The sequence below is a fragment of the Lissotriton vulgaris genome, chromosome 10 (genome assembly GCF_964263255.1).
Source record: "Lissotriton vulgaris chromosome 10, aLisVul1.2, whole genome shotgun sequence".
Taxonomy (NCBI): domain Eukaryota; kingdom Metazoa; phylum Chordata; class Amphibia; order Caudata; family Salamandridae; genus Lissotriton; species Lissotriton vulgaris.
Genome location: NC_141698.1, coordinates 893,488,222 through 893,514,125, shown reverse-complemented (window position 1 = coordinate 893,514,125; position 25,904 = coordinate 893,488,222). Strand labels below are relative to the sequence as shown.

At 39.0% G+C, this 25,904-nt stretch overlaps 1 protein-coding gene across 1 annotated transcript; it reads right to left on the bottom strand.

The window, feature by feature from the left end:
- Positions 1–1,788: 1,788 nt before the first annotated feature.
- On the bottom strand, positions 1,789–24,518 carry LOC147688964 (uncharacterized). Its single transcript, XM_086939848.1, has 10 exons — positions 24,433–24,518; positions 21,160–21,248; positions 20,346–20,411; positions 17,194–17,253; positions 16,855–16,908; positions 14,143–14,208; positions 9,304–9,354; positions 3,908–3,940; positions 2,095–2,124; positions 1,789–1,815 (listed from the first exon to the last, which is right to left on the bottom strand). The coding sequence occupies exons 1-10, from the start codon at positions 24,479–24,481 to the stop codon at positions 1,789–1,791; spliced, it is 525 nt and encodes a 174-aa protein (XP_086795974.1). The 5' UTR covers positions 24,482–24,518.
- Positions 24,519–25,904: the final 1,386 nt, after the last annotated feature.

Genomic DNA, 25,904 nt, shown 5'->3' with positions numbered 1-25,904 from the left:
GTGGACCTGGAATCATTCCTTTTGTTGTTAAGTGTTTATCAGGTCAAAAAGTGAATTTCTGGGTGGTAGAGTTACAAAAGTTGCCCTATTATTTGGTTGTGGTTTTAGTCCTTTAGCCTCTTTATTTGGAGGAGAGTAGGTAGTTCCTGGTGATATTACAACAGTTCTTTGATTGCCTTTGGGATAATTGAGGACATTGAGACAACTACCAGGTGTGATCAACACAGTCTGATTTTTGTTTAAGCTAGATATTGTCTTAAGCAATGCCTTATGTTGGTATCATCTCTCTGTCAGTCACACAGATGGATTGCAAGAGGTGGGATGCAAGGATGATATCATGACAAATGCAGCACATGTTTATATTTGTAACTAAAAGTTGGTGTTACCTGAATTCATTTGCCAAGAAGGCCACCACCAAGAAGACCACCACCGACAAGACCATCAGCGATGCCCTTATATTGAAGACAAAAGTATTATTATTCCAGAGAAGTTGGTTTCCGTAAAAAATTTAATTTGAGAAAAAAACATTATCAGCTGAGGATGAAATCCTTCTAGTTCTTAATGACATTATTTCACAATGAGAAAGCTGAGATCCAAGGGCCATCTTGACCTGGATAATGTTGTATATTTTTATGATTTGTTCCTCTTAAAAGGTAGACTTTCAGCAAAATAATCATGTAGAAGGGTTTAATTATAGCACACACAAAAACATATTTGTACATTGTTTCTAGGACTTTGAATATTAGGTTTTATAAGTACTCAACCGAACATAAATGTAATTGGAAGAATCAAAGGATAATGCAGTGGTATAAGGGCTTGTAATTTGTGATTAGGATTTCCTCTAGAGGCACTTATCTCACTGAGCTCTTTTGCTGAATTTTACTGGGACAGCCTAAGTTAGCATGAGTCTCTGAGTAATTATGTTCACAGCAGGTATCCTAGTGAACAGATGGTAAAACTGATGTCGGAACACCCTACATCTTATCTCAAATCAAACACTTCTCTACCGTCTTTAATCAGCACTTACAATCTCTGTGGAGAAGAGTTATAGAATGACTGGTCCTAAAGGTTGCACAACCCCACCATATAATACACACAATTTCCTAACAGTGTTATAGAACTGTAATCAGAGACATTGATCATTATTCCTACATTAATGTTGCATATAAACACTTTAGCAAGTGTTCTGCTATCTGAAACATGGGCTTGCCATCTTAAGTGTAACTCTAACCTGAACACCAAAGACATTTTCAGTCACCAGGAAGATCTATTTAGGTTATCAAAAGTTATTAGAAGAGAAATGCCTGATATTTTATAGTTTTTGCAACTCAAGACTTTCTTTAGCAAGCAAAGAAGTCAAGAGCTTAATGTACTGGGTACTAATGTTGACAAAGAGTAACTCAATCATGACATTTTAAGTCAGAAGATATTAGTCAGCATAACGTCATCATTGTTATTTAAAGATTATAACTTTTCAAGAAATATGCTCAATTATTTTAGAGTTTTTATGATAGCCAATTTATTGATTTCTGACATGTAAACGTGTTAGAGAAACAAAAAGGAATTATACTGTTGTCGCCAACATTGCCGTAGTTCTCTCTTATTATTATATATTTGAGTTTAAATTCAAATAGTTGACCTGTTATTGATAGCTCAACAGGCATATACAGATAATCTAAATGTAAATTTCAGAGTAGTCTTTCCATTATAATAAGTAATAGAGTCTTTTAAATATCCACTTCTTCTTTGTAAAGATAAAATTAAAATAAATGACAGATAAAATATGCATCAGGCTTTGAAATTGAAAAACTGAGTCTGTGGAGAGAAGCACACTGTAAGACTGTGGGAAGAGTTGAAAACAATAAAGGGAGGGAAAATGAATAGATGAGAGAAATGGAAACTCTGATAGAGAGAAGATGAGACTGGAAAATGGAAGAGGATCCTGGGAGAGGGAACTTGTATGCCAGCTCCAACTTTCCAAACTGTCGCAAATTTGGAAATGTCACTAGTAAAAGAGGCTGATATTCTAATTAAAAGAAGTCTGTGGTTTATTTCAGGTGACCAAACAACATAAGGGAAAGTTAAAGGACTTACCCCGAGGTTTATATTCCCTGTCAGGTTGTCCTAAAAATGCAATGACATTGTTACTGCATTGATAATAAGAAATTGCACACATAGCATCTTTCTAGATGATCACATTTTAATTGTTGCTTTGATGGAGACTGTATTTACACAAGCTTGTCCTACAGAATCAAATGGATAACTCATTTGTTGAAAAACACGAACTTTGATATTCTGAGTTGTAAATTATTCATTCATTCAATAAACTTTTTTTCGGTTAGTTTTAACCATAAAAGTACATAAAATATACATTTTCACTTTTCCACAGTTCATTTGTAAGTATAAGAATTAAAATACATCATATGCAATCGGAGGGGAGAAGACAAATTATTAAAACGTTAAAAATGTAAATATTTTTAAAATTCTATTTTAAAAAAAGTTAAGATAACATTTGTTGATCCAAAATAGTTCTCACGTCTCAGCAAAATAAAAACATAAAGTGCCATATTATTTGAGTGATTTCCTTCGAATAGACCACATAGAAAACAGAAATTTGGTTATAGCAGACACTATCAAGGGATTCGTGTCAGACTTCAAAATCCTAAAGAAGACTTGGTAGTCCCTTATGCCCAAATTATTACATAATTGTATTATCCACTTTCTTCTTATGAGTGAATAGGCTGGACAGAGAAGAATAACATGCAGAGTGGTTTCATTTTCGATTCTGCAGCCAGGGCATAAATGTACTGGACCCCCCGTCCACCTGTCTATCGTAGAGTAAAGGGGCAGCATTCCAAATCTAAACTGTAAGTACAGCTTCTTCGCTAAAGTAGGTTGGATTGCATCTATTTGTTGTTCAAAGCTGTATATGGACTTATGGCTCAGGAAGGTGCCACTCAGGCTCATTGATGGTACTGAGCTAATGGTCCTCCCGAGACTAAAGTCCTTTACAGCACCGGACAATGTTTTCTTAGAAATAGTTAAGGATGTGACCTCAGGATTTTGCCACAGGTTTTCGTATCCAATTTGGGCAAGAGACTGTCTTGCAAAACGTAGCCATGGAATTCTACCTGCTCCTGGGGAGGCTAGGAGCACCTTTAATTCTCTTTTGTAGCTTTCCAGCTCGGGGGTGCTCCACAGCCTCCTCCAATTAAGAAGGGGGCGTGATGCAATAGCTTCGGCAATAGGCCTAATATTCAGGTCTAGCCTGAGTGGGACTAGAGGAGTGCTTCTGGGCAGAGTTAGAATTTGCCTAATGAAATTGTTTTCTGTAATGGTTAGGTCGGTTGAAGGAATGTCCCCAAAGTTCTGCCCCATATAGGGAAGAAGATCTTGCTTGAACTTTGAAGATTTCCAGTGGGGCACTTATAGTTTTATTCGCACAGTTTTTTGAACTTTTAAAATTCCCCCAGTTGTCTGTACTAATTTTAGGTTTGCCCTAGCCATTTGTGCTCCCCACCCCATATTGTCAGTTAGAGTCAACCCTAAATAGTCAAATGTTGGGACTCTTTCTAACGGTCTACCTTCCATCATGGGGTGAGGGCAGTTGGTAGTCAGGTTGTCCTAAAAATGCAATGACATTGTTACTGCATTGAAAATAAGAAATTGCACACATAGCATCTTTCTAGATGATCTCATTTTATTGATGCTTTGATGGAGACTGTATTTACACAACCTTGTCTTACAGAATCAAATGGATAACTCATTTGTTGAAAAACACGAACTTTGATATTCTGAGTTGTAAATTATATTCAACAGCTAAAATGGTAAAATATGTATTCATGCAGCATGCACGTTATCCCTAAAAATTACCAATATACCAAAAGGGGAATATTCTTAGGCTTACCAGAAGTTCTCCAACCTTTAGCAAAACATCGCCCTGGTGAGAAAATAACAACGTTTGATGACAGTCGGAAAAGCTAAATCACATGATGAGAACATCCACACAGGAGGCACATTCTGATGAACATGTGCAAAATGAATAATTGCAGAAAACATCACTATAGATCACTGAACAATTCATCAATGAGAAAGGGAAATTAAAAGCATACGTACAGAATATCCACTTTCCACATGTAATGCAATGTCCAAGACATGGGTTGTGAGCATTGTGGGTAGAATTGGTGAAACAATTTTATAGACAACATCAGTACTGAAAAGAAACTTTAAATATAATTGTGACAAGGAAGATGCTGGAGACTATTAACTTAAATGGAAAGTGTTTGCATAAAACTGTTTATTTGTGATGGTTGCATTGTGAATGGACTTACAGCAGCGTTCTGCAGAAAACCTTCAAAAAACTTAACGTCCATTTCACACTAATCATTTAGCAGGATTTGCTGTGGAGCATATTGGAGAAGCTCCTGTTCAAATTCATGTTTCATTTGGTTGCTTTATTATCACTTTAGCGTTCAAAGATGTCCAAACTTCTTGGAGGCAGTGCGTTGTAACGGTAAAGAATAATAAAATAAGATAAACTTTGCAAAATGGCAGCATTAAGTGCTTAGCATCAGCTCTTGAGGGCACACATCTTGGACTAGTTTTTATTATTTAGATTGTATGAAAAGAAAACAGTCCAAGATTTCTAACTTTAAGTGAACGCGCATTCAAATACATAGGCAGCCGACTCTGCAAATCTGCTAATATTTCATTTTCCAAGGAAAACTCACAAACATAAACAATTGCATTTGAAAAGAATACCCTTAAGCAACACCTCAGTGTATTTGCACCAAGTAACTTTTCACTTCTCAAGGATAAAATATTTTCCACCTCTAGAGAAAATCGTTTTCCTGCATCTTATCAATTTTGTTTTTTTTCCAACCCAGCCTTCCTCCTGAAAATGTTTTACTCGTGTCCTTGAGGATGTGTGCCTGTTTTCAGGGAAATTAGCTGGAAACCTACCAGTAAATTAAACGTTGTAATACACAAACGTTAACTTGCACTTGTGAATTCTTGCTATCTGCATGTAGATGATCTGGAATGTCCGTAAACAAAACCTTTACTTGATCTGATTACTTCTGCTTGTAAGACAATTAAAAACTGACCAGCAAACCTCACGGTGTGTATGTTAGTCCATGCACGGAGGTAGTTATCTCATTTACTTTGTACTTTACCTCATCAAAACAAATGGCATTTAGATGCAGCTCCCTATTGGTCTCTGTACTCTCTTATCATATGAAGAATATTTCTTCATATTATATGTCAATTTACAAACTTCTGTAACCACCTCATGAATCTGAATTTACATTGAAATATTGTGATTGTCCACCAAACTTATGTGGCCCTTGTTGTGGCCCTTATTGTAGATACAAATGCAAACGAACAATTGATAGCAAGAATGTAGAACAATGTCATACATTCACTCCAGTATGGAGATCTGGGTCTAAATCGTTTTTTGCTTTCCATGCCATTCCAATTAAAACCCAGTCATTTGCAAATCAGTATTGACCCTGCTTGAGAACAGTCCAGCCCAAACTGCTTTGCATTGTTCAGCATTACGTCCATCATTTGTTCTATTTTTGCCGTGATTTGGTACCCGTGCTTACTATTATTAAGATTAAGGGGGATGCCCCAAAACCGGTCCCAGAATGCTTGTTTCCAGTCCCGGGATGACCTGGCTTGGCAGTTCAGGCTAGACTGTTCCACTGAAGAGCAGGGTCAAGATTTATCTGCATATGGCTGGGTCCAAATGGGGTTGGTGTGGTGAGTAAAAGAGCGAAAGATTAAACCCATATCTTTGTGACTGGGGTTGAATGTTTGCATTGTGCAGGATTTCGTCCATCATTTGTTCCTTTTGCTTCCCTAATTGGGAAGAGTAGGCCCGACTTGGGTCCCATGCTCACTACGCCACTGGATTCAAGCTAGGCTGGCTGATAAGGGGTTATGGCTTGAACCCGTGCCCAGGATGCTTGTTTCCAGTCCATGGAGAACCTGGCTTGTCAGTTTTGGCTAGGCTGTTCCTATGAGGAGCAGGGAAAAGACTGATTTGCATTTGGTTGGGTCCAAACATGGGTGGAGTGGTGAGCAAAAGACTGAAAGATTAAACCCAGATCTTTGTTACTGGGGGTAAATGTTTATATTGTTCAGAATTCCATTCATCATTTGTTCCTAAGTAGGAAGGGTATGCGCACTAAGTGGTTCCAGGTTGCTTGGTTCCAGTCCAGGGAGGACCTGACTTGGCAGTTTGGGCTGGACTGCTCCCAGGAGATCCAAACTGGGGTGGCGGGGTCAGCAAAAGAACAATGGATTAAACACAAGTCTTTATAATTGGGGGGGAATGTTTCATTGTTCAGCATTTCATCCATCAGTTCTTCCTGTTGCTTATATTGTAGGCAAAGCGAACTCTCCAAAGACTATATTCTGGTATGTATCCGAAATCCATTCATTATATGCCTAAAGCACGCAAGGCTGGTTAAAGACAGAATACAAGTGTTGTAGAGTTCTAAGGGAGAAGAATGCATAAAATTCAGTAGATCCTCCCAAGGTCTAGACTGAAATGGTAATTTGACGGCTACAGCTTCCAACTTGAATCTTTTGTCAGTAAGGCCTACTGTCCAAATTGGATCAGACCTAGTGAGCTATTCATTGCTAGGAGGATGAACGTAACTACTCACCTAACATTTTCACAGGCACGGTTCCAATAAACCCTCTTTTGGGAACATATCATTAGCTTGACAACAAAGATAATCTGCAGTCTTAAGGTCAACGCATTTGTCTGATGCATCAGATATTTCTCTTAGACCCTAATACATTGTTTTCTATTAGCTATTAGGTGTGAGGCTTATATATTTGATATTTTGATATGAAGATTTACTTCAGGGCCTGAAATTTACTCTAACCGACATATTACACATAAGGTGGAACTACTTTGTATTGATCTTAATTTGGAGGCATATAAAGCCTGATGTGGAAAGGGCACACATCACAAGCGCCTTTTTTTCCTGTTGTACTTGTCAGTGAAATGAGACTTGATGCTGTGATGAATTTCTTGCTAACATATAACCATAGCCCTTGGGCTAAGTCTGCGCTTTAAAAACCTGCTATTCATTCATTGCCTAAGGAACTTTTTAACATTCTTAACTCCCTAGTTGTGCCTACGGCTTCTGACTCCATGGAGCCATCTAAGGAGCTTTGCGACAGTCTTGCTTCCTTTTTCTGCTCCAAGATATCTGATACATATGCCCGGTTGGAGATTTTAAATCGGAATCAGATATCTGATGCCCTGCCTGAAATCTTTCCCATGTATAGCTTCAGCAACATGGCACTTCCTAGTCTATGTGCGTTTCCAAAGCTTACTCCCGAGGTAGTTGAGCACCTATTGGAAAGAGTTAAATCGGGATCGCCCATGGATCCTTGTCCTTTAAAGGTTCTCAAATTGGTGAAAGTGGCACTTATCCTGCATTTCACTACGGTCCTAAATTTAGCCATTGCATTGGGCCAGTGACCCTCTGACTTGGAAGGCAGCAGAGGTTAGGCTACTGTTAAAAAACCCTCTTTAGATCCATCACATCTAAAAAAAATCTGTCCCATGCTTCCGATGCCGGTTCCAGCCAAGATCCTTGAATCCCATTTGAACTTTCAACTGAGTGCCTACCTGAGGGAGCATGTCATTCTGGATGGCTCACAACATGGATTCAGAAGGTCACATAGCACGGAGACTGCCCTCACCACGGTTCTTGATAATATACAAGTGCAGGTGGATGCAGGACATACCACTCTTTTGATTTTATTGGATCTTACCGCAGCATTCGATACCCTGTCTCCCTTGAGATTGGTGGAGCGTCTCAGGGAGATAGGTGTTGGGGGCTTCGCCTTGGACCTGCTTGCCTCCTTTTTATGGTGAATGGTCTCAAACAGTCAAACTGGGAATTTTTTATTCGGATGCTGCCCTCCTTGTTTGTGGAGTGCCTCAGGGCTACTCCCTGAGCCCCACTTTGTTTCATATCTATGTGGCCCCACTTGCAACGGTGTTGAAATCATTTGCGTTGGAAGTGTTGTCCTATGCGTACAACACCCAAATAATGGTGTTGATCACGCAGAATGTCAATGACTCTGCACAGAATATTAAAACCTACATGCAAGCAGTCTCGTCATGGATGGGTCATAATATCTAGAATTGAATGGTGAGAAAAGGGAGGTCCATATTTTTGGAGACAGAACAGACATCTGGTCTAGGGAGTGGTGGCCTGACTCCTTGGGCACCTGTCCTACTCCTGTTTCCCATGGTAAAAACTTGGGAGTGGTGGTGGATGACTCCTTATCCTTGAACGTGCAGGTCTCTAGGACAGTGGCCACCTGCTTTGGGCTCATCCGGATTATAAGGAAAATCTCTCAGTTCTCCTTTAAGTTGATGCCCTTAAAAGGGTGGTTGTTGCATTAATAATGTCCAGATTAGATTACTGCAATGCTCTTTATCTAGGTATCAGCAAAGGGCAGCTGCATCGATTGCAGCTGGTGCAGAATGGCGCTGCAAGGCTAGTGATGGATCTACCCAAACATCACTCAGTTTCTTCCTCTCTTCTTTCACTGCATTGGCTCCCGGTGGATCTCAGAATTATGTTTAAGACCCTCTGCCTCACTCATAATGCCTACTGTGGCCTGGGCCCAATGGGCATCCGGACTTTATTCCAACATTATGTGCCCTCGAGGAACCTTAGGTCAGCAAAAAAGAATCTCCTCATGGTGCCTAGGTTCAAAAGGATGATCTTTCTCATTTACTGCTACCAACGTTTGGAACACTCTCCCGGTTGATCTTTTGGGGCAACAATCACACACAATTTTTCAAAAGATGCTCACCCAGACCCGCCTGTGAGGCGGGTCTGAGGGGGCATCTGCCTGCTGGTATTCTGGACTGTATTCAGCGCCTTGATGCCCTTGGGCTAAGTCTGTGCTTTAAAAATCTGCTGTTCATTCTGTCTTCTTCACTGTAGGTACAAAATAGGGCAAAGTCAAATCCATCAACCACTTGAAGTAAACAGCAAGAAAAACAAATAGGTGGATAGTTTATCTGTAATGCATTTTAAGGTGGCTTCCCAGCAGAGACACAAGGGCTGTAGCAGTGTGATCTCTTAGAGTAGTAGGCTTTCAACCAGTCACACAACAATAAACAGACCGGAGGAGTACGGACTCCCCATCACAAATAAAATAAGTGATGCCCTAGGTGTGTTATTTGAGGCATGTGACAGGCCAAAGTTCTTTCCATTTAAGGGTAACCACAAGAAAAACTTAAGAAGGGCAACTTACCAGCAATTTACATATCAGATCAAACACAGGTTTCTCGACTTTAAGTTGGATCTAGAAAGTAGCAAAGGGGATCACTGAGATGTGTTTGACAGGATAGCACAATGCATTGCTTTCCAATTAGAAAAAGTAGTTACTTTTTATAATAAGGTAAATCAATGTGACATATTATTTCATTTTGGGTATGAGAAAAAAAAATTGTAACAAAATATATATGGACAAAAATGATATTTTTTCATTTTCAAGTTATCATTTTAAAATAGTGCATTTGTGCAAAGCAGTTTAATGCTAAGTTTCCAGAATTATTTCCAAAACAAAAATGACAAGACCATCATGTATATTAAAACAATGTCAGCGTCCCATATCAGGCAGGGTAATGCATAAAGCAAAAGGAAAATGTAAGCTATAAAAACAGTGTGGTGTATCATTATGTGCCACTGTAAGCATAGCCACAATACCATTCTAAATGTCATCAGAGTGCTGCAGGTGGCGGTGGGAGGTGACAGATGGACGTGGGTAGATAATATGGTTCCTAACCATGCAATGAGCAGAATAGAATCAAAAGTTTCATCACAGTTGGGAATCGTTTTTCCAAGCGTGTGTGTATGATAGAAGTGTGTCTGCCTGACTTCCAACATTTGCGATGGTGACCAAACTAAACCTCAAGCTGAAACACATGGATGATCCTACATGTAGTTAGATGCTGAATCAGAGTGGGGGAAGAGGTCGTAGAGCAAACTCAGAAGGACAGGGCGTAGACTTAGAATATCAATGTAGTTAGATGGAGGGAGGTGCTCAAAAACTGCACTTGCTTAAAGGAGTATCAACAACAAAGACAAATTAAATAATGTGAAAATTCTGTCAGTGGGGCCAGTTAAAAAATACTCAATAGTTGAACAACAGTCATGAGAAATCGAATTATGCATTTCTTCACGGTCTGTTTCTTATAGTTCTGATCATGGTTGATTCCTATCGTTTGATAAGCCTGTGCAGCTGTCGCCTGACAGGTATATGAACATCACTAGAGAGGAACTTTGGCTTCACCCACATGTTGGGAGACAAGAGTACATGTTTAGATTGTGTAGAATATATGTGATTTCACAAAAAAGTGCTTGTCCTCTACACAGCTGTGATCAGTTTAATTATTCAGCTGCTTGAGCTTGAACTTTCAGGATCACATGCATGACAATATAATGCTATTAAAGTATCTTAGATGACTACATAATTTATGTTGCTTTTCTCTGGCAGCAGCACAGTTGGGAGGAGGGCAGTCATCAACCTACAAGGATGTTTAGGTATTAATTGAAAGCTCACCTGACCTTTTAAACTACACAAATGTTACTTTACAGTTCTTTGCTTCAACAAAAATACATATCCATTTTATTGTATTGTAGTGCTTACCATCACTATACAATATTCCTTTAAAGCCAGACCTACCAGTATTTCCATTGTTTGTTTTTCTATTTTCCTTGGTCGACTTGGGTCCCTATAAAGCCTGAAACTGGTTTCATTGTTAACCTCCAGAAATTACAAAATGAACATGCATTGTAAAAGTAAATAGGTTTGGTGCTGGCTTTCAACCTTTGCTACTGTTTGTGAATAACATTTTTAATACTGTAAAACTTGAATGCATTTTTTGTATCCAATTTTCATGTTAGTGAACATTGTGCAAGATCAGAATGCCATCACTCACGGAGAGATAACCCTATAGCATAAGTGAGCTGACTCTCTGCACTATGCTGTATGCTGTGCTGGGGGAACAAAAACGCGAATTACACACTGACTGACCAAAGGATGAAGATAGCAAGCTTAAACAGTCTGTGAGTAAGTATTACATATATGTAATTTTAATAAAATCAAAGGTATAGGCCTGATTAAAAAAATTATGAAGCACAGTATTGTCCATGGAACCATCTATGTTAGAGTCCCTTACAAGTATTGTTCCAGCAATTTTTTTCATGACATAGCAAATTGCCCACTGCTGCTCGTACAATGAATGTATGGTGTATCACCCTCTGAGAATATACTGCTGCCTCAGTGGGACCTTTTATAAAGGGCAAAAAAACAGTAGACCATGACTCTGCCATAGTTATAATGTCTAAAAGCAAATGAATCCCACCCCTAGCATATCTGTTAGCATTGACTTTGCCTCTCTGTTCCTCCGCCTGTGGAATCAAAACTGTGCAGAAAAGCATCTGCAAACGTTGTCTATAAGGCTATGATTTAGAAGGATAAAACATGGTGAAGAGTGCTAATATGAGGAACCCCACTGTACCAAACGTTTGAGGCACATCTGTAATCTTCCAACAAATTGGAGGAGCATATGGTTCACATTAGGAACTCTGGGCCAACTAATGAGCCATTGCTAGTATTGATAAAATGTAGCAAGGTTAATGTAGTGGCTGCAGCCTCTTTGATCTTGGACCCTCTACCCCAAGGTCCAAGCGTAGCCACTGTGAGAAATCGCATTGTAGGTAGAGTGGGGTGTAAATCCTGCTCAAGGAACAGGCCCAAACCCTGTCAGGATGAACCACCAAAGTCTCTAAATTAATCTGTGCTTAACACTCTGGAAGCTTGGCCCAAAGCAGTCAGGGGAATTTTAGAGGCAATGTGTAATTATGTATTCAGCTCACAACCATTAATAAAGTGAAAGTACAACACAAGAAAAATTCCACATGAATTTAGATAAATAGAGTACATTTTAATAAACTATGTGTCACCAAAATCACCATAATCCAATCAGTAGTAGCAGAGATATGAATTTTTAAAGTTGTAGTGAAAACGAGTGCTTAACATATCAAAGCACCAACCGCAGACATCTAATTGTGCAAGGTATGATCAAAGGGAGAGGATCTGGTCTGACGGCTGGAGCTGCAAACTTTGGAGCTCGGAAACCATGATTTGAGCTTCGGGGTCGCATCCACATCCTGTGGTTCTGAGCAAATCGCTTAATCTCCCCGTGCGTACCCCCCAAAAAAAATTGGAATGTGTCCTTGAGTAACGTAACCAGTACTCATGTAAAGCGCTTCAATACCTTCAGGTCGAGTTTGCTCTATATAAATCTGCAAAAAAGAGAAGTAAAAATATATTTGGTGACAGGAATGGGGCATGAGTTGGATCCAAATAGTGGATTGCGCCCGGTTACCTTTGCATTTAGAAGACATTTCTGCAAAAAGTCTCTGAGATTGTAGCAGTTCAGATGGACCAGGCATGAGGCAGTGTCCAAGGAGAAGGCATTGTTTTCGAGAGCCAATGGATGAAGTCTCAGTTAAGATTGACATTTTCGGGCTAAGTCTCTTTTTGGAATTTGAAATTGTACAGCTGTTAAGGCTTTAAGATATAGCCAAGGACAGCTCCACCAGGCCGGGTACCCTCTCTGGTAAGGACAGCTGAACAAGATTTGCTGCTACATAGAATACCAGTTTCAAACAGAAAATGTGACCACTTTTTAGTTTAATTATGGTCTGAACCTTAAATGGTAGAAACAAAAATGTGAAGGGTGGAATGTTGAATTAACATCAACCACTGGTTATAATGCAGGGCCTCACTCAGTACAATATTTTTTAGCTCACTGTGACACTCTAGACATAAGGGACCCTTTGAAGATCAGAATTAGCCTGTTGCATGGTCCTTCATAGGGAGAACTTGTCAATAGATGCAGAATACCCTGCATAGTTAAACCTTGTTTGTTAAAGTAGAACAAAGTTGCAGCGATCAGCCCTTGCTGGGAAAATAGTGTAGGCTTACTGAAACCTCTTCAGCTGAGGATTTCTGGCTCATAAGAGTACTTTTTTCCCCAGATGTGTAACTCATTAAAAAACAATAATGTGGTGTATTTATTTTTGGGGATTAGTGAAACACAACATATCACTGAATCCTCCAGACAAACTAATCATGCCCATATGTATCTGTGAGCGTGATGGAAAATGTTCTAGATGACTGTCCAAAGACAATATTCTGCAGAAAGCCTCCAAAATGAGAAAGCTTGAAAGAAGGAGTGTTGTTAAATAGTTTGATGGATGAGTGAAGGAGATTTGAGTTGGATTGAAGTTTCTGACAGTGAGAGGCAATTAGGAGCAATTTTGTGGAAATAGATCTGAACAAGGACATGGATCCTTAACAGGGAAGTAGCGATGGGAGTTGGGTATTGATCTCAGTCGTAACTGAGTGTAGAAAGTGCATTTGACAGCCAGCCTTTGGAGCGCTTGTATTTCTTTTATCAAATGACCACTTGTATTTTCAAGAAATTTGCTAATGTCATGGATGAAGAAGTGCATAGTGCAGCTAACGTCAAAACAGTAAAGAGCTTTAGAAGATACAATAGTGAGGATTTCTGTGAGTACAGCATTAAAAGTCCGCATCTTGCTCTGGCTAGAATATCTAGTGGTGGTCAGTAAAGAGCGATGGTTGGAGACAGAGCCAAAATCTTCAAAATCCTTTTATGTTTCTTCTCTGGAGGATACTGTAGCAGTTTAAGGGCTGCCTTTCCTAGTGTACACACTTATAGTTTGAGCATGTTTCTTTGTAGCCAGTGAGGTTTAATGGAAACATTCTTTAATTTCCAAGTTTAATTGCAAAGTAGAAGCCTAAATGCCATAGGGGGCTCTGAATACAGCCATGCATTTTCATTTAAGAGGAAACTTGGGACAACATGTAAATATATTTATTTTAAGATTTCAGCCAGCAATTCCTGCATATACAGTGTGGGGTCAGGGAAGATTCATGCCTCCTCTCTTGTTTGCTTACATTGGTCCTTATATTTCAAAGCAACAGGAAATTATGTATTTAATTGTCAGTCAAAAGCTAAATTGGGCAGCAATTCTAACACAAATAAGTTATTACCAGAAGATCTCTGACTGGGTCACGGAGTTTTTGCAGAGCCCTTCCAACTTCAGCCGCAATTGTCTCCTAGAAGACAACAGAGAAACTGTAAATGATGTGAGCTTAGATTGTCCTCCAATCCAAAAAATGTTAACTGCATGAATCTCATACATGAAATAAATTGAGCTGAACCACAAAACATTTTTGCCCTTTGCTATTATATGTCCTTGGTGATAAGTGAGGAAGTGCTTGGCGCAAACACTTTTACCCCTATATTATAAAAACAGATTTTGGGGTTGGCAATATGTGTAAATAAATGCTTATATATAAGTGTTGTGTTGACAGTTTTAATCTGGTGATATTCTATTTGTATTTTGGGCTGTTGTGTTTTGCTATAATTACACTGTGCTGTTGATTTTCCTTACTCCAGAAGTTGTGTTGTATTCTCTTTTGACTGTTGTGTTCTCTTTATGTGTCAGTTGTGTTGTTCTATGCTGTTGTATATTTTAAATACATCAACGCCGTCATCCCCATTCCCAGTCATTTGGAGAGCTTTGTTTTACATTTACAGTGACAAACAGCTATTATCCTTTATCCAAAGTGGTAAAAAACCGCTGTATTTTAACTTTTTAAGAACTCAGTCAGCTCAAAACTCTGACACAGACCTTTCTTAAGTTAGCACTGTCTGTGCTCACTTTATGTGAGATGGAGCTCTTAAACCTACATAAACAAATGCTTTTAATTCTGTTTCTGTTTAGTACTGAGTTCCTGCTTCGGACCCCATGAAAATCCTAATTTGATAACCATCCCACCATGTTGCTACAGACATTTTTAATTTTCCCACATCCAAATTTAATTTGGACTAGAAAAGTTATTTCAAGATTAATGATTTCTGAAAATAAAGATTCCTCCATTAACAAATACCATTTCCAAGTTTTATTTAGACTTTTGCCATGTATCAAATGGAGCCTGCTGCCCACGTCTGCTCACAGTTTAACAACTCTAATCAACCCTGTGCTGCTTGCACATTCACCACAGTGTCAGCAGCAGAGACTTATATTGTGTGAGGAGAATGGATTTCCAGTCTTCTTAAAGCACTCTGCATGGCATTGCTATGGGCATGGTATTCATCTACAAGAAATCCTTTTGAAATTTCACCAAAGGGATTATTTAGTACATGTTCATAGCAATCAATACATGCCAAGGCATGAAACATCTCAGAAGTCTACACAACACAGCTTCTTAAAGTTAGTCATGGGTGCTATGGTGCAGAGTGGTAACAGGAAGACACACATGAGGATACTACAGAAGCATGGAAAAACATAACTGACAAAATGTGAGATTTTAGTAATGCACATGATAGGGAAAACGTACCAACCTGGCTACACTCATTGGGAGCTTCCACCCAAAAAATGAAATTGTTCCTAAGCACTGACACCAACACCAGACCTACTGATTCTTCCAATCTATGTTGAAGAATCAAAAAGATTCAATAAAGTATAATGGCGTGTATTAGCGAACCAGTATGAATATTTTCGCTGCAAACAATCATTGAAGTGGGCCTAAAACTTCCAGGAACTCCAAACACTTTATCAAGTTCTTGGGTCAAAAGACCATGGAGGTCATTACGATGATGGTGAGCCCGCCATCGTGAGGCCATTTTCGCACGCCATATTAGGATGGGGGCAGCACCGTGGTGGTCCGAAACACCGACTGCCACGTATTCGACTGGCTCCAAGAGCCCGCCGGTTCTGTGTAGTGTCTCAACTTGTAATATATGACATGGTGCCACACCGCTGGTGAGATTATAATGCTTGCTCCCCACCAGCTTTTCAATGGCGGTTCACCCGCCAGGGAAAGGCTAGTGGAATTGCCTTTGGGGGCCCGTTGTGGGCAAGCCTTGTGCAGGGGCAGTTTGCTTTTGCACTTGGGCGGCAATTGGTTCCCCCCTGCAGTTTTCCTGCACCATGTGGCAGACACCACGTGGTGCCTGCCGCATAGTGCAGGGAAAACCAAAACCTGCCTTTTTTCCATTGCAGCAGGTGCTGCAGCCAGCAGCAGCCACTGCAATGGAAAAAATGCCTTTTGCGTCTGCCGTGGTGGTGGCCACATTTTAATTGCAAATGTGGGACCACCACCTTATAGCTGGGCGGTCCTCATCCACGGGAAGATGGCAGATGGACAGAAGTCTGTCAGCCATCGTAATTAGGCCCTGTATGGGTTATTAAAATCAGGGTGAGAGCAATCATTATAGAAGTACATACCATCTACACCAAAGTGAAGTGACTTTACATCTGGGCTAGTCGCAGGAGTAAGACTGAAGCACACTCCTAGGTGAGCCATATTGGGTTTAGACCTCTTGGGGTGGAGGGCTATATATCGTCACCTGAGAGTTGAGCTATCATGTACATTGAGCTGGTGTAGCCTTATCAGAACTATCAAAGTGCTGCAATGGAGGGTTTATAAAACCCTTTAAAAGAGCTATCCTCACCTTGAAGATACCCAACAAGTACTGTACTGCGATACTTGTGGGGGACATCACCAGAAAGAGACATCAAATTCTGAACTGAGATTCTCAATGGAGACATCACCAGAGACAATTAATATAGAACTCCACTGAGGTACCGAGGTGAGACATCTCCAAAGACTGAAAATGTGAGTCAAGGATAGAATAGGAGATAAGATATAATTCTGGAATGGGAGAACAAAACAAGCCAGCAATTAGGAACTTACCAATGTTGGATTTCCACCTAACAGAAGATGATCCACAGCACATCCAGTGTGTTCCTGAAAATAATAAAATAATACAACAAATGTTTTCACAACTATAAGCTTCCTAAATGACACAGCACAAGAAAATTGTATATGTTATAGGTTGTGAACAAAATAATTAGACTAAAACAATACAAAGGTATGATTGCACATCATAGATTGCAATAGTTTCACTGACATAGGATTATAAAATGAAAAAATACTGCAATGATGGATCTTATTTTTGCCACTGAAAAATCATTCTGAAACACCTCTTAAAATAAAGAGAATTAATATGAAAATATTTTAGCAATACTCTACCAGTGTGTATTTGACTTCAGCTAAAAGGTTGGTCCATTCTTCCAGGCTGCAATCATGGTCCTGGAGAAAAAGATCAGCAATTAATCACAAATGACATACAGAGTTCATATCTGCAAGAGAAGGGAAGGATGCATGATTTCAGCAGGAAGGATATTCTATTAATTGAGTTTCATAGTACTGACTGCCTGTGTGGATCTCAATAGATAAAGTAAAAGCATTCCAATAGTTCCAAGAGGAGCAGCTCTCCCTTCCTCCAGCAGTGCCACAGACATTGGTTACTATTATTTCTATATAACAGATACGTTGCCTTCAAGACAACTTGATAGAATGATTATGTCTTCTTTGCTGCATTTAATTACTCATCTGAAGTTCTGTACTTACTTTGAGACTTTTGACAATAATGTATGTGCAATAACTATTTAAAAATATCACAATTGTGAATATTATTGCAATATTTCATTGCATGTGAGAGTATCAACAAATCTTACTGTTATGAATTAAAATGAAAAATTTGCTAATACCCTGTACATGTATTGTAAAGTTAGTTCATCAATTCATCAGAAATGTTGGCACCCATTAGAAGGCTAGGATGTGTACAGCACTCTACGCAGCATCAGGCATGGTTTTCACTCCTAGCCTCTTAAATTACCCTGTGTGCAATACAGTCTTCCTGTGGTTTTTACTGAGATGAGGGTTTACATATCTTGATGTGTTCAAAAAGCTATCGGAGATCCTGCCCTGTGCGAAATTACTTCCTTGGGAGCTCTGCCTCAACACGCCCACTGGATGATGGCTCTTGAGAACTTGTGTGAGCAAGAGAAACTCCTGTCAATGAAGCAGAATGCGAGGGGACTTATACACTATGAAGAATGTTTTGCCACTCCAATGCCTCCTAGTTGCTACAATTGGATCCCTGGGTTCTGACTGCTCCGTGTGTTAATTGGGTCACATTATTTCTGTTCTTCCTTGGGAATGAAAAGACAGATTTAAAAAGTTGTACGGCCAGAAAAAGCGTATCAATATATCTCAAATATGGTTACCCTTATATATGTCTTGAGCCCAGAATAAGCTGAAAACACAGAGGACAAAACAAAGGCATCTTTGGCACATTTACAGCTCTGTAGAGGTTGGAATGCATACTGCAGCTAGTATATAGCGCAGGGACAGATAGAATCACGAGAAACTAGAGTATGCATAATATGAATTCAGAAAACAGCTACCCATCAGGGCCTACAAGTACACACCCTGGGCTGGAGAAGACACAGAACAAATCTGCCCTCTTCAAACTTGTGTGAGGAAATGAATCACTTGACTCTGCTAGTAACAAAAACATGACCAATCCCTGTAATGCTTAAGAATATAGCCATACAGCGATGTGCCATGTTCTGTAGTAATCTCTAGTGCTGGGTTGCCCCCTTGGAGTTTATCTGTGCACTTCAAAAATGGGATTGTATTGTATTGTATTGTATTGTTAATGGTATTGAACCCTCCACTGCCTTCAAAGCACTCGTCAGTGCAGATAGATCAGCTTTAAAAACAACAAATACATGCATTGCTTTCATGTGGATTTTATTAAGAATGAGAGCAAAGCAAATAATTAGTGTGACCAGATGAACCCAGTGCTTCAAATGAGACTGTGCCAGCTGTGCTGCGTTTCCCTCTGGCTCCTTAGCAGCGCAGATTCAAGAAGCTAAAAGTAACCATGTTTGGTTGACCACAGTAACAGACCTGTCAAACCTGATCTGCGCATCAAGCTGTAGTTGCTGACTACCTATCACCAGGATTAGTCATGCCATATCCCACCCAGATACATTAACAACACAATGCTGGAGTAAATCTAATACTTTTGGGTAATGGCAATGCGTGAGGGGGCTTGCAACTGAGGTGGGAGGTAAACACCATAAAATCTAACGAAGGAACCGCCCCTGATATATAGTGGGAGTCATACTGCTGTAGAGTGTAAATGGGGTGTAGAGCACATAGAATGGTCAGCAACCAGGTGCAGAACATAAAATGCTATCAGCAATAAGTATGGGGAACACAGTGCTAAGTAGTGAGGTGCCGGGCACACAGAAAACACAGTGGTAGAAGGTAGGTGAAATGCACTAACCATGGTAAACAGGGAGTTGTAGGTGATACAGCCTTGTAAATATAGTTTATAAGAGGTCACACCAAGTGACAAACATTACTGTGTGGGTCAGTGTACTGGGCTACCAGCACTAAAAACAAAAATCATGATTCGGGTACATTTGTAGCTTTAAACGATGACTTCACAGGAGAGATTTATATGAGGACCGAGACACACCATTCAGTGTAATTTAAGAGAGATTTGTTTGAATTCTAGATGAAATGTTGGTTATGTGGAAAGTGATAAGGCATACATACCACCCTAATTCTTCTGGAAGCAGTGATGTGATTTTTAGATTCTGGCTACAGAAATGCATGAGAATAATACTAATCAGTGTTCTTCCACAGTGCTTGGACAAACAATTTAACATTTCATAGTTCTGGAAATAGCAAATATTACTAGAACCTGGTGTAAGGGTACTCCATTTCACCATCTTGGAGATATGAACATTTGAATCGAATTGATGTATTTAAAGCCTTTGATCTAAAATGTACACACAGATTTTGTGAAAAGGTAACTAACCCAGTGAGCTAGGTTAAGAGATTAATTAATTAATTAATTGTGGGTTTGTAATGCGCTAGAATCGACTCCCGAAGGAGTACCTCTGCGCAGTAGACCGCTGGGGAACCCGTCCCGGCTTTCCCTGTGAGATGGTCCCTACTGGGTATCTCCAAGGTGAAACCAGGCATCCTCGGCGTATGTGGGGGGCTGTTGTGGAGATGAGGCAAGCTAATGCCCAGAGTTGCCGAGTGTGATTCCTGGTTAGAGTAGGCACCGAGATGAGAATTATCGAGTCCGCTGACCCTGGTCCAGGACCCTGCCGCATCGGGAATTGAACCCTGGTCCCAGGCCGACCTCTGCTCTTGGGTCTGCTGCCTCTAACCAGTGAGCCACACCACTCCACTCAATCCTGTTCCCTCTGTGAGAGACACATAAACCTCAGATGCAGACTGCACAGTCCCAGAGGGGTTGTTGATGTCAACATGAACTGTAAATCTATATATTGAGAAGAGAATATTTTTACCTTGCAGTTTTCGTAGGAGCAGAATAGTTTTTGTAAGGCAGTCAGAAGATTTTTCACATCTTTTTTCTAAAAGAAATTTAAAGTACATTTATTAGAAATAATTCATTAACCATGCATTAGTTACCTGGTCCTAGCTGGATTTCTCTACTGGGACTCAAATAGGTCTGCATTGTGTCACACTAAATACTCCAGTGTTTGATGTTGAATCCAGAGATCATCACTAATGCATAATTCTCATGCCCAAATGATGCTTGACTCAATTACATTTCAGAGGGTGGAGTTAATGCGCCCATGTATGTTAATACTGTGACTGTGAATTGTCCTCCGTAATGCCCTGTCTACATTGTTTAAATAAAACCTATTTATTGTCATTTTAATATACGATTAACACAATGGAGAATCAAATTGTGACATTTCCAATACCTAGCCAGCACGTCTGACACAATATTAGTTCAAGAACACCCTTCCTACAGCTTTAAATAGGTTCTTGCTTCATACCACAATGCACAGTAAAACCTCACTCTTGAAGGGATACAGCAGGACATATGTCATCTCAGTTTCAGTGAAGGTTATTTTTTGGGATTACTGTTAGAGCAAGTGAAATAGCCCTTTGCAGGCATCATTGAACACTCTCCTCTTTGCATGGAGGTACTTATACACTGAGGCATCATAAGGGGCAGGTCAGACTTTAAATGCTCACAACAATGGATCCTAATAGAAGCTACATATTAGTTAACACACTGTAGGCTAATATACTGTGTACTATTCTCTCATGTAATGTTGTAAGCAAAGGCAATTTATGTGTTGAACTTACCAGAACTATTTCAAGACAGTTTGTTTCGGGGACCTTTACGCCACTGGGTGGGCGACCATATTCGCCACCTTCATGTTGGTGCACAATACCTGTAATAATAATATTGACAGTTACATTTGCTGTATGCACTTTATATATTTTCGTTTCACCACACGCTTTCTCTTACTCCATATATACATTATATATATATATATATATATATATATATATATATATATATATATATATATATATATATATATATATATATATATGTGTGTGTGTGTGTGTATATATATATATATAGATAAATAGATAGTTATAGATATATACACACACACAAATAATTGGGCCAATAACGTATTCAATCCCAGGATTTGACTGAAATCCTTAAATCTTCAAAGTCTCACATCTCTAATAGCTTGTTACAGCTAATTACCATACATCGTTTAGCAGGCAAAGGGCCTGACTTTGAATCGGTTGGTGTTTTCCGAGCCGTGTGTAAAGTCCTGTTTGTGTATTGGTGGGAATTTTGAATTGGGAGTTATGTATCATATCCGTTAAACATACATTAGATTAAATATCTCAACTTTCCTTAAATTTTGACAGGGAAAACCTGCCTAAATTTAATAGGGAAATGTGTACAGTATTCACCATACCATGTCCAGAGAACATAAAAATCCACATGTTATTTTACAAAACTCTTAATTGGCGATATTTAACAAAACCCAATAACTAACGTACATTAGAGTATCGTTATGTATGAGGTATGATAAATAGCACCTTGTTTAACACCTTGTGCTACATAGATATAGAAGGAACCCAGATTATTCAATAGGGCATCTCAGTTGGTCGGCTATAAAAGTCTGTAACCTTTCTTGTACTCCATTTTAAAAAAAAGTGCTTCTGACACTACTCAGAAATCTCTCCATTTCTAGACTTTATAAAAACAGTACACATATATTTGACTGTGTCCAGATTAAAACTGGATCATGTTCATAAAATCATGAAATGTCCAGATTTAGGGCCAGTTGCTGGGATTAAGTATTAATTCACAACAGATGTACTATTTTTAAGTCTTCACATTATACTAAATGCACAGAGAGCATGCATGATTAGATCACTAAGGTTTTTCTGTAGTGCCCAAAGTGACAAATGTAACTGTAAGAGATTATTATAGTGATTAGCCTTTTATGTTAAATGCATGTATTTATTTGGAGGAACCTTGCAATAAACAATCGTTACAAGACAATTTGTACTATAGAACGTACCCTCCCTGGTTAATTGAACATAATCATCACCACCATGTGAGTGAACAAAACCTAGAACAAAAATACATGACAGTCTGCAATATGCTTTTTAAGATTTCGTACAAACATCTGAAGTTAAATAGGAGTGTGGAATGAACTGTATATGAGTTTTAATTCACTCAAAAACCTAGTCAATCATTAACTCTCTCATTAACCCACTCACAAACACACTCGGTTTTAGACTTGGTGCATCAATTCCTACATAAACTACAGGATCTAAAACATAAAGGACATACTCCATGAAATGCTAAGATATAATATCAGTTGGAAGAATCATGATTCATTTTAAAACACAAGTATCTAGTAGTAAAATGTTATTCTTAATGTAAAAAACATGTATGATTGCATAGCAGTGACATTGTTGTTTTACCTGTAGTGATAACATCGTATTTAAGAGATCATTTGATGGATTTGCTCCTGAATTACAACTCCCATATTTATTTAGAGGAATCTCACAGCTAAGCTTTATTGCCAGACCGATTTTGTTAGAATATCCTTAATATTTCACTTAAACGTATTAAAAAAGATCAAGGGTGTCAGTTTTTAAATAATGATTCAAAACCCTAAAATATGAATTTACCATATCACTGAAAAAATGCTTCAATAGCATGTCTATTATCCAACAGTACTCAAGTTAGAAAATAGGTGGCTAGCCTATGTTTTGGAAACAGTTTGCTGTAAGAATGGAAAAATATGTTTTCTTAAATATTTTGAGATGGACCTTTTGTAACAATTTGCAATGAAATATGTTGTAAGGTACTAGGTTTTGTCATTTAGGAAGGCCAGCAGCGTAGTTTTGATAGATACCAGTGAACACTAATATCCCTAAAGGAAAAGATGGAATTTGGTCTGGATCATCCTCACTGTTTTGTGGATTTGGACCATAGACAGGAGAAGATGGAAAAGTAGTATAGATGTGTGCTCCAGACGTGTTAATTTTGATTATTGGCGAGTTACACAATAATTTCTGATCTGCTGTTCAGTTACACAACAGCAGAGCAGGGGGACCTCTCACAGGTCGAAATGTAATTGAAAAGAGAGTGTCATTGCACCACTTTTGTTAAATATAGATTTGTGAATTTGACCATGACCAGAGCCAAGTCAGCTTGCATATTGTTTATTGCCTATACCATATTATTGATGTATTGTTAACAGGAACCTCAGTTGGAAGACCCACCTTCAGCTAAATCCCTGTAAAACCAGCCACAATTATTGGTGCACTAGCAGGGGTTAATGACATGTTTGAGTAGCATAAATTAAACACAACACTAAAAGGAGGGCTCCATGGATATAGTACCCATTATCATTTATGGAGTCGCCAAGCATGTGGATCCTATATCATGCCATACCAGTCAAGGTTATTTGCTTAGAATTCGGTATGTGTGCCATGCTGGACCTTAAGGTTATTGAGGTCAATACAAGTTAAATATGCTTCATTTATGCTTCTACCATTAGTCTTTTCAAACGCCACACCAGTGCTATATAATCCCTTCATTTCCATGTGCAACTCTTTCACTGATATTGATTCAACAAAATATCAGCAGTTAAGGAAGTGAAGACATATTCCTTTTGACACCTGACATCACAGTTTTGACCCCCACCCTACCTTTCAAACTTTAATAGTCTCCTTGTTGCTGCTGATGGAGTAATAGCAAGACGAGAGGCTTAAAATCTCTATACAGGTTAGATATTTACATTTACGTATGACTGCCTTCCTCTGCCAGTCTTCACTATAAAATATGAGTTGAATTTCAAGGCTATGGGTAATGGGAATCTTGCAAGCATCTTAGCATATTGGGCATGGAATTCCCTTAATTCAATTTTCATTATTCCACTGCCTTGAATTTCTAATTAATCAACTCTAAAAGTAGTTGTGTGAGTCAGAAGTGAATGAAGGTGTTAGTTGACAAATGGACAGACAATAAAACAACGATCTTCCTTAGAATAGCAGTACATACAACTCTGTAAAATAAAAGTTTGTTACCATAGCAAGTGCTAACGCCCACCAGCAGGAACACCACAGCGATCTTCATGTCTGAGAGATGAGACTGTAGTGAGTATTTGACTGCAATACTATGTTCAAGATCTTGGTGAATTTATCAATGCAGGACACCTACATTTATACTGGAAGCATTGCCTCGATCTCCTCCCAGAGATTCACACCACAGATCAAATGACCACTTAATCAGATTGAATCTTGCCAATTCTCTCAAGCGAGGATAATTTAAATGGTGCCTGTTTCACACACTTGCTATTCTTTTCCAGTTAGTAAACATTGAGGTGTAACTGTCATGTTTCTGTTTGTTGTTCCCTGTTGAAAGAGCACTTAGGCATAAGGAAGAACAGGTTATTTGTCAAAGGGTGCCTTTGATCTAGAAACGCACTGCTATAGCTTTATATTTCTTATCTTTATCATTCAATTTCCTCTGATGTAATACATTTTGATAGCAGCTAAAAGGGTATTGAGTGTGTATTTCCACTTCCAAGGTTTGTTATTTGTTAGGGATTAAGTATACATTATCTGCAGTAAGAACTTTGCAAAGGGTTTCATTACTGGCACAAACCTACTACAATTAACCATATCTACCTTGTGGCCAAGTGCTAATAAACTCATGGGACATGCACAACATGACAACTCCAAAGAGGATGTTTCAAACGTAATGCCCCCAAACATAAAAACAATGTAAAGCCCTATGCATGAATCACTGTACCATGACATAACAGAGCTAGCATGTGCCTGAAATATGTTCAAAAACCTAAACATATAATATTGTGTCGAACACTTCTCATAAACCGTGGCCAACCAAAATGTCATGTTACTGTTTTGAAAACAAAATGGCACTGTCAAAATCTACATCTACGGACTTTGCAAAAAAAGGGTCAGTTTTCACTTTGAAAATGTGCGATTTGGCCTATTTCCTGCCAAAGGGCATAAAGCCTACCCACACAAGTGAGGGACCATTTTCTCTGAAGACTTTGGGGAATGCGGGGCGGTTGGAATTTTGTGGATCCATGCAGATTACAGAACTTTCCACCAAAGAAATGTGAGTAAAATTTTTTTTTTTTTACAAAGTTTGAGATTTGCAAAGGATTCTGGGTAACAGAACCAGGCAAGAGCCAGAGAAATCATTCCATCCTGGAATCCCCTGGGTCTGTAGATTAAAAAAAATCATAGGTTTGCTTGGTTTACCTTGATGCCGGCAGAGCTAAGGTTCAAAATCTACAGCTAGGCACCTTGCAAAAATATTGTTAGATTTTACTGTGAGAATGTGGTGTGTCATGTTGCATTTTGGGTGGCTTCCTGTCGCAGGCGCTAGGCCTACCTACACAAATTGTGTACCATTTTTCTTGGAAGACTTTGGGGAATGTGAGGGGGGTGGAATTTTTGGATCCACACAGATTTCAGCGCTTTCCAAAACAGAAATTTGAGTAAAATATGTTTTTTCACAAACTTTG

Excerpts from the sequence above, each read along its gene's own strand:
- LOC147688964 (XM_086939848.1), bottom strand. The coding sequence starts at position 24,481 with ATGAAGATCGCTGTGGTGTTCCTGCTGGTGGGCGTTAGCACTTGCTAT. Across the intron at positions 16,909-17,193 it reads CTGAAGTCAAATACACACTG|GAACACACTGGATGTGCTGT; the intron begins GTAGAGTATTGC and ends TATTATTTTCAG. Across the intron at positions 14,209-16,854 it reads TAGGTGGAAATCCAACATTG|GAGACAATTGCGGCTGAAGT; the intron begins GTAAGTTCCTAA and ends GTTGTCTTCTAG.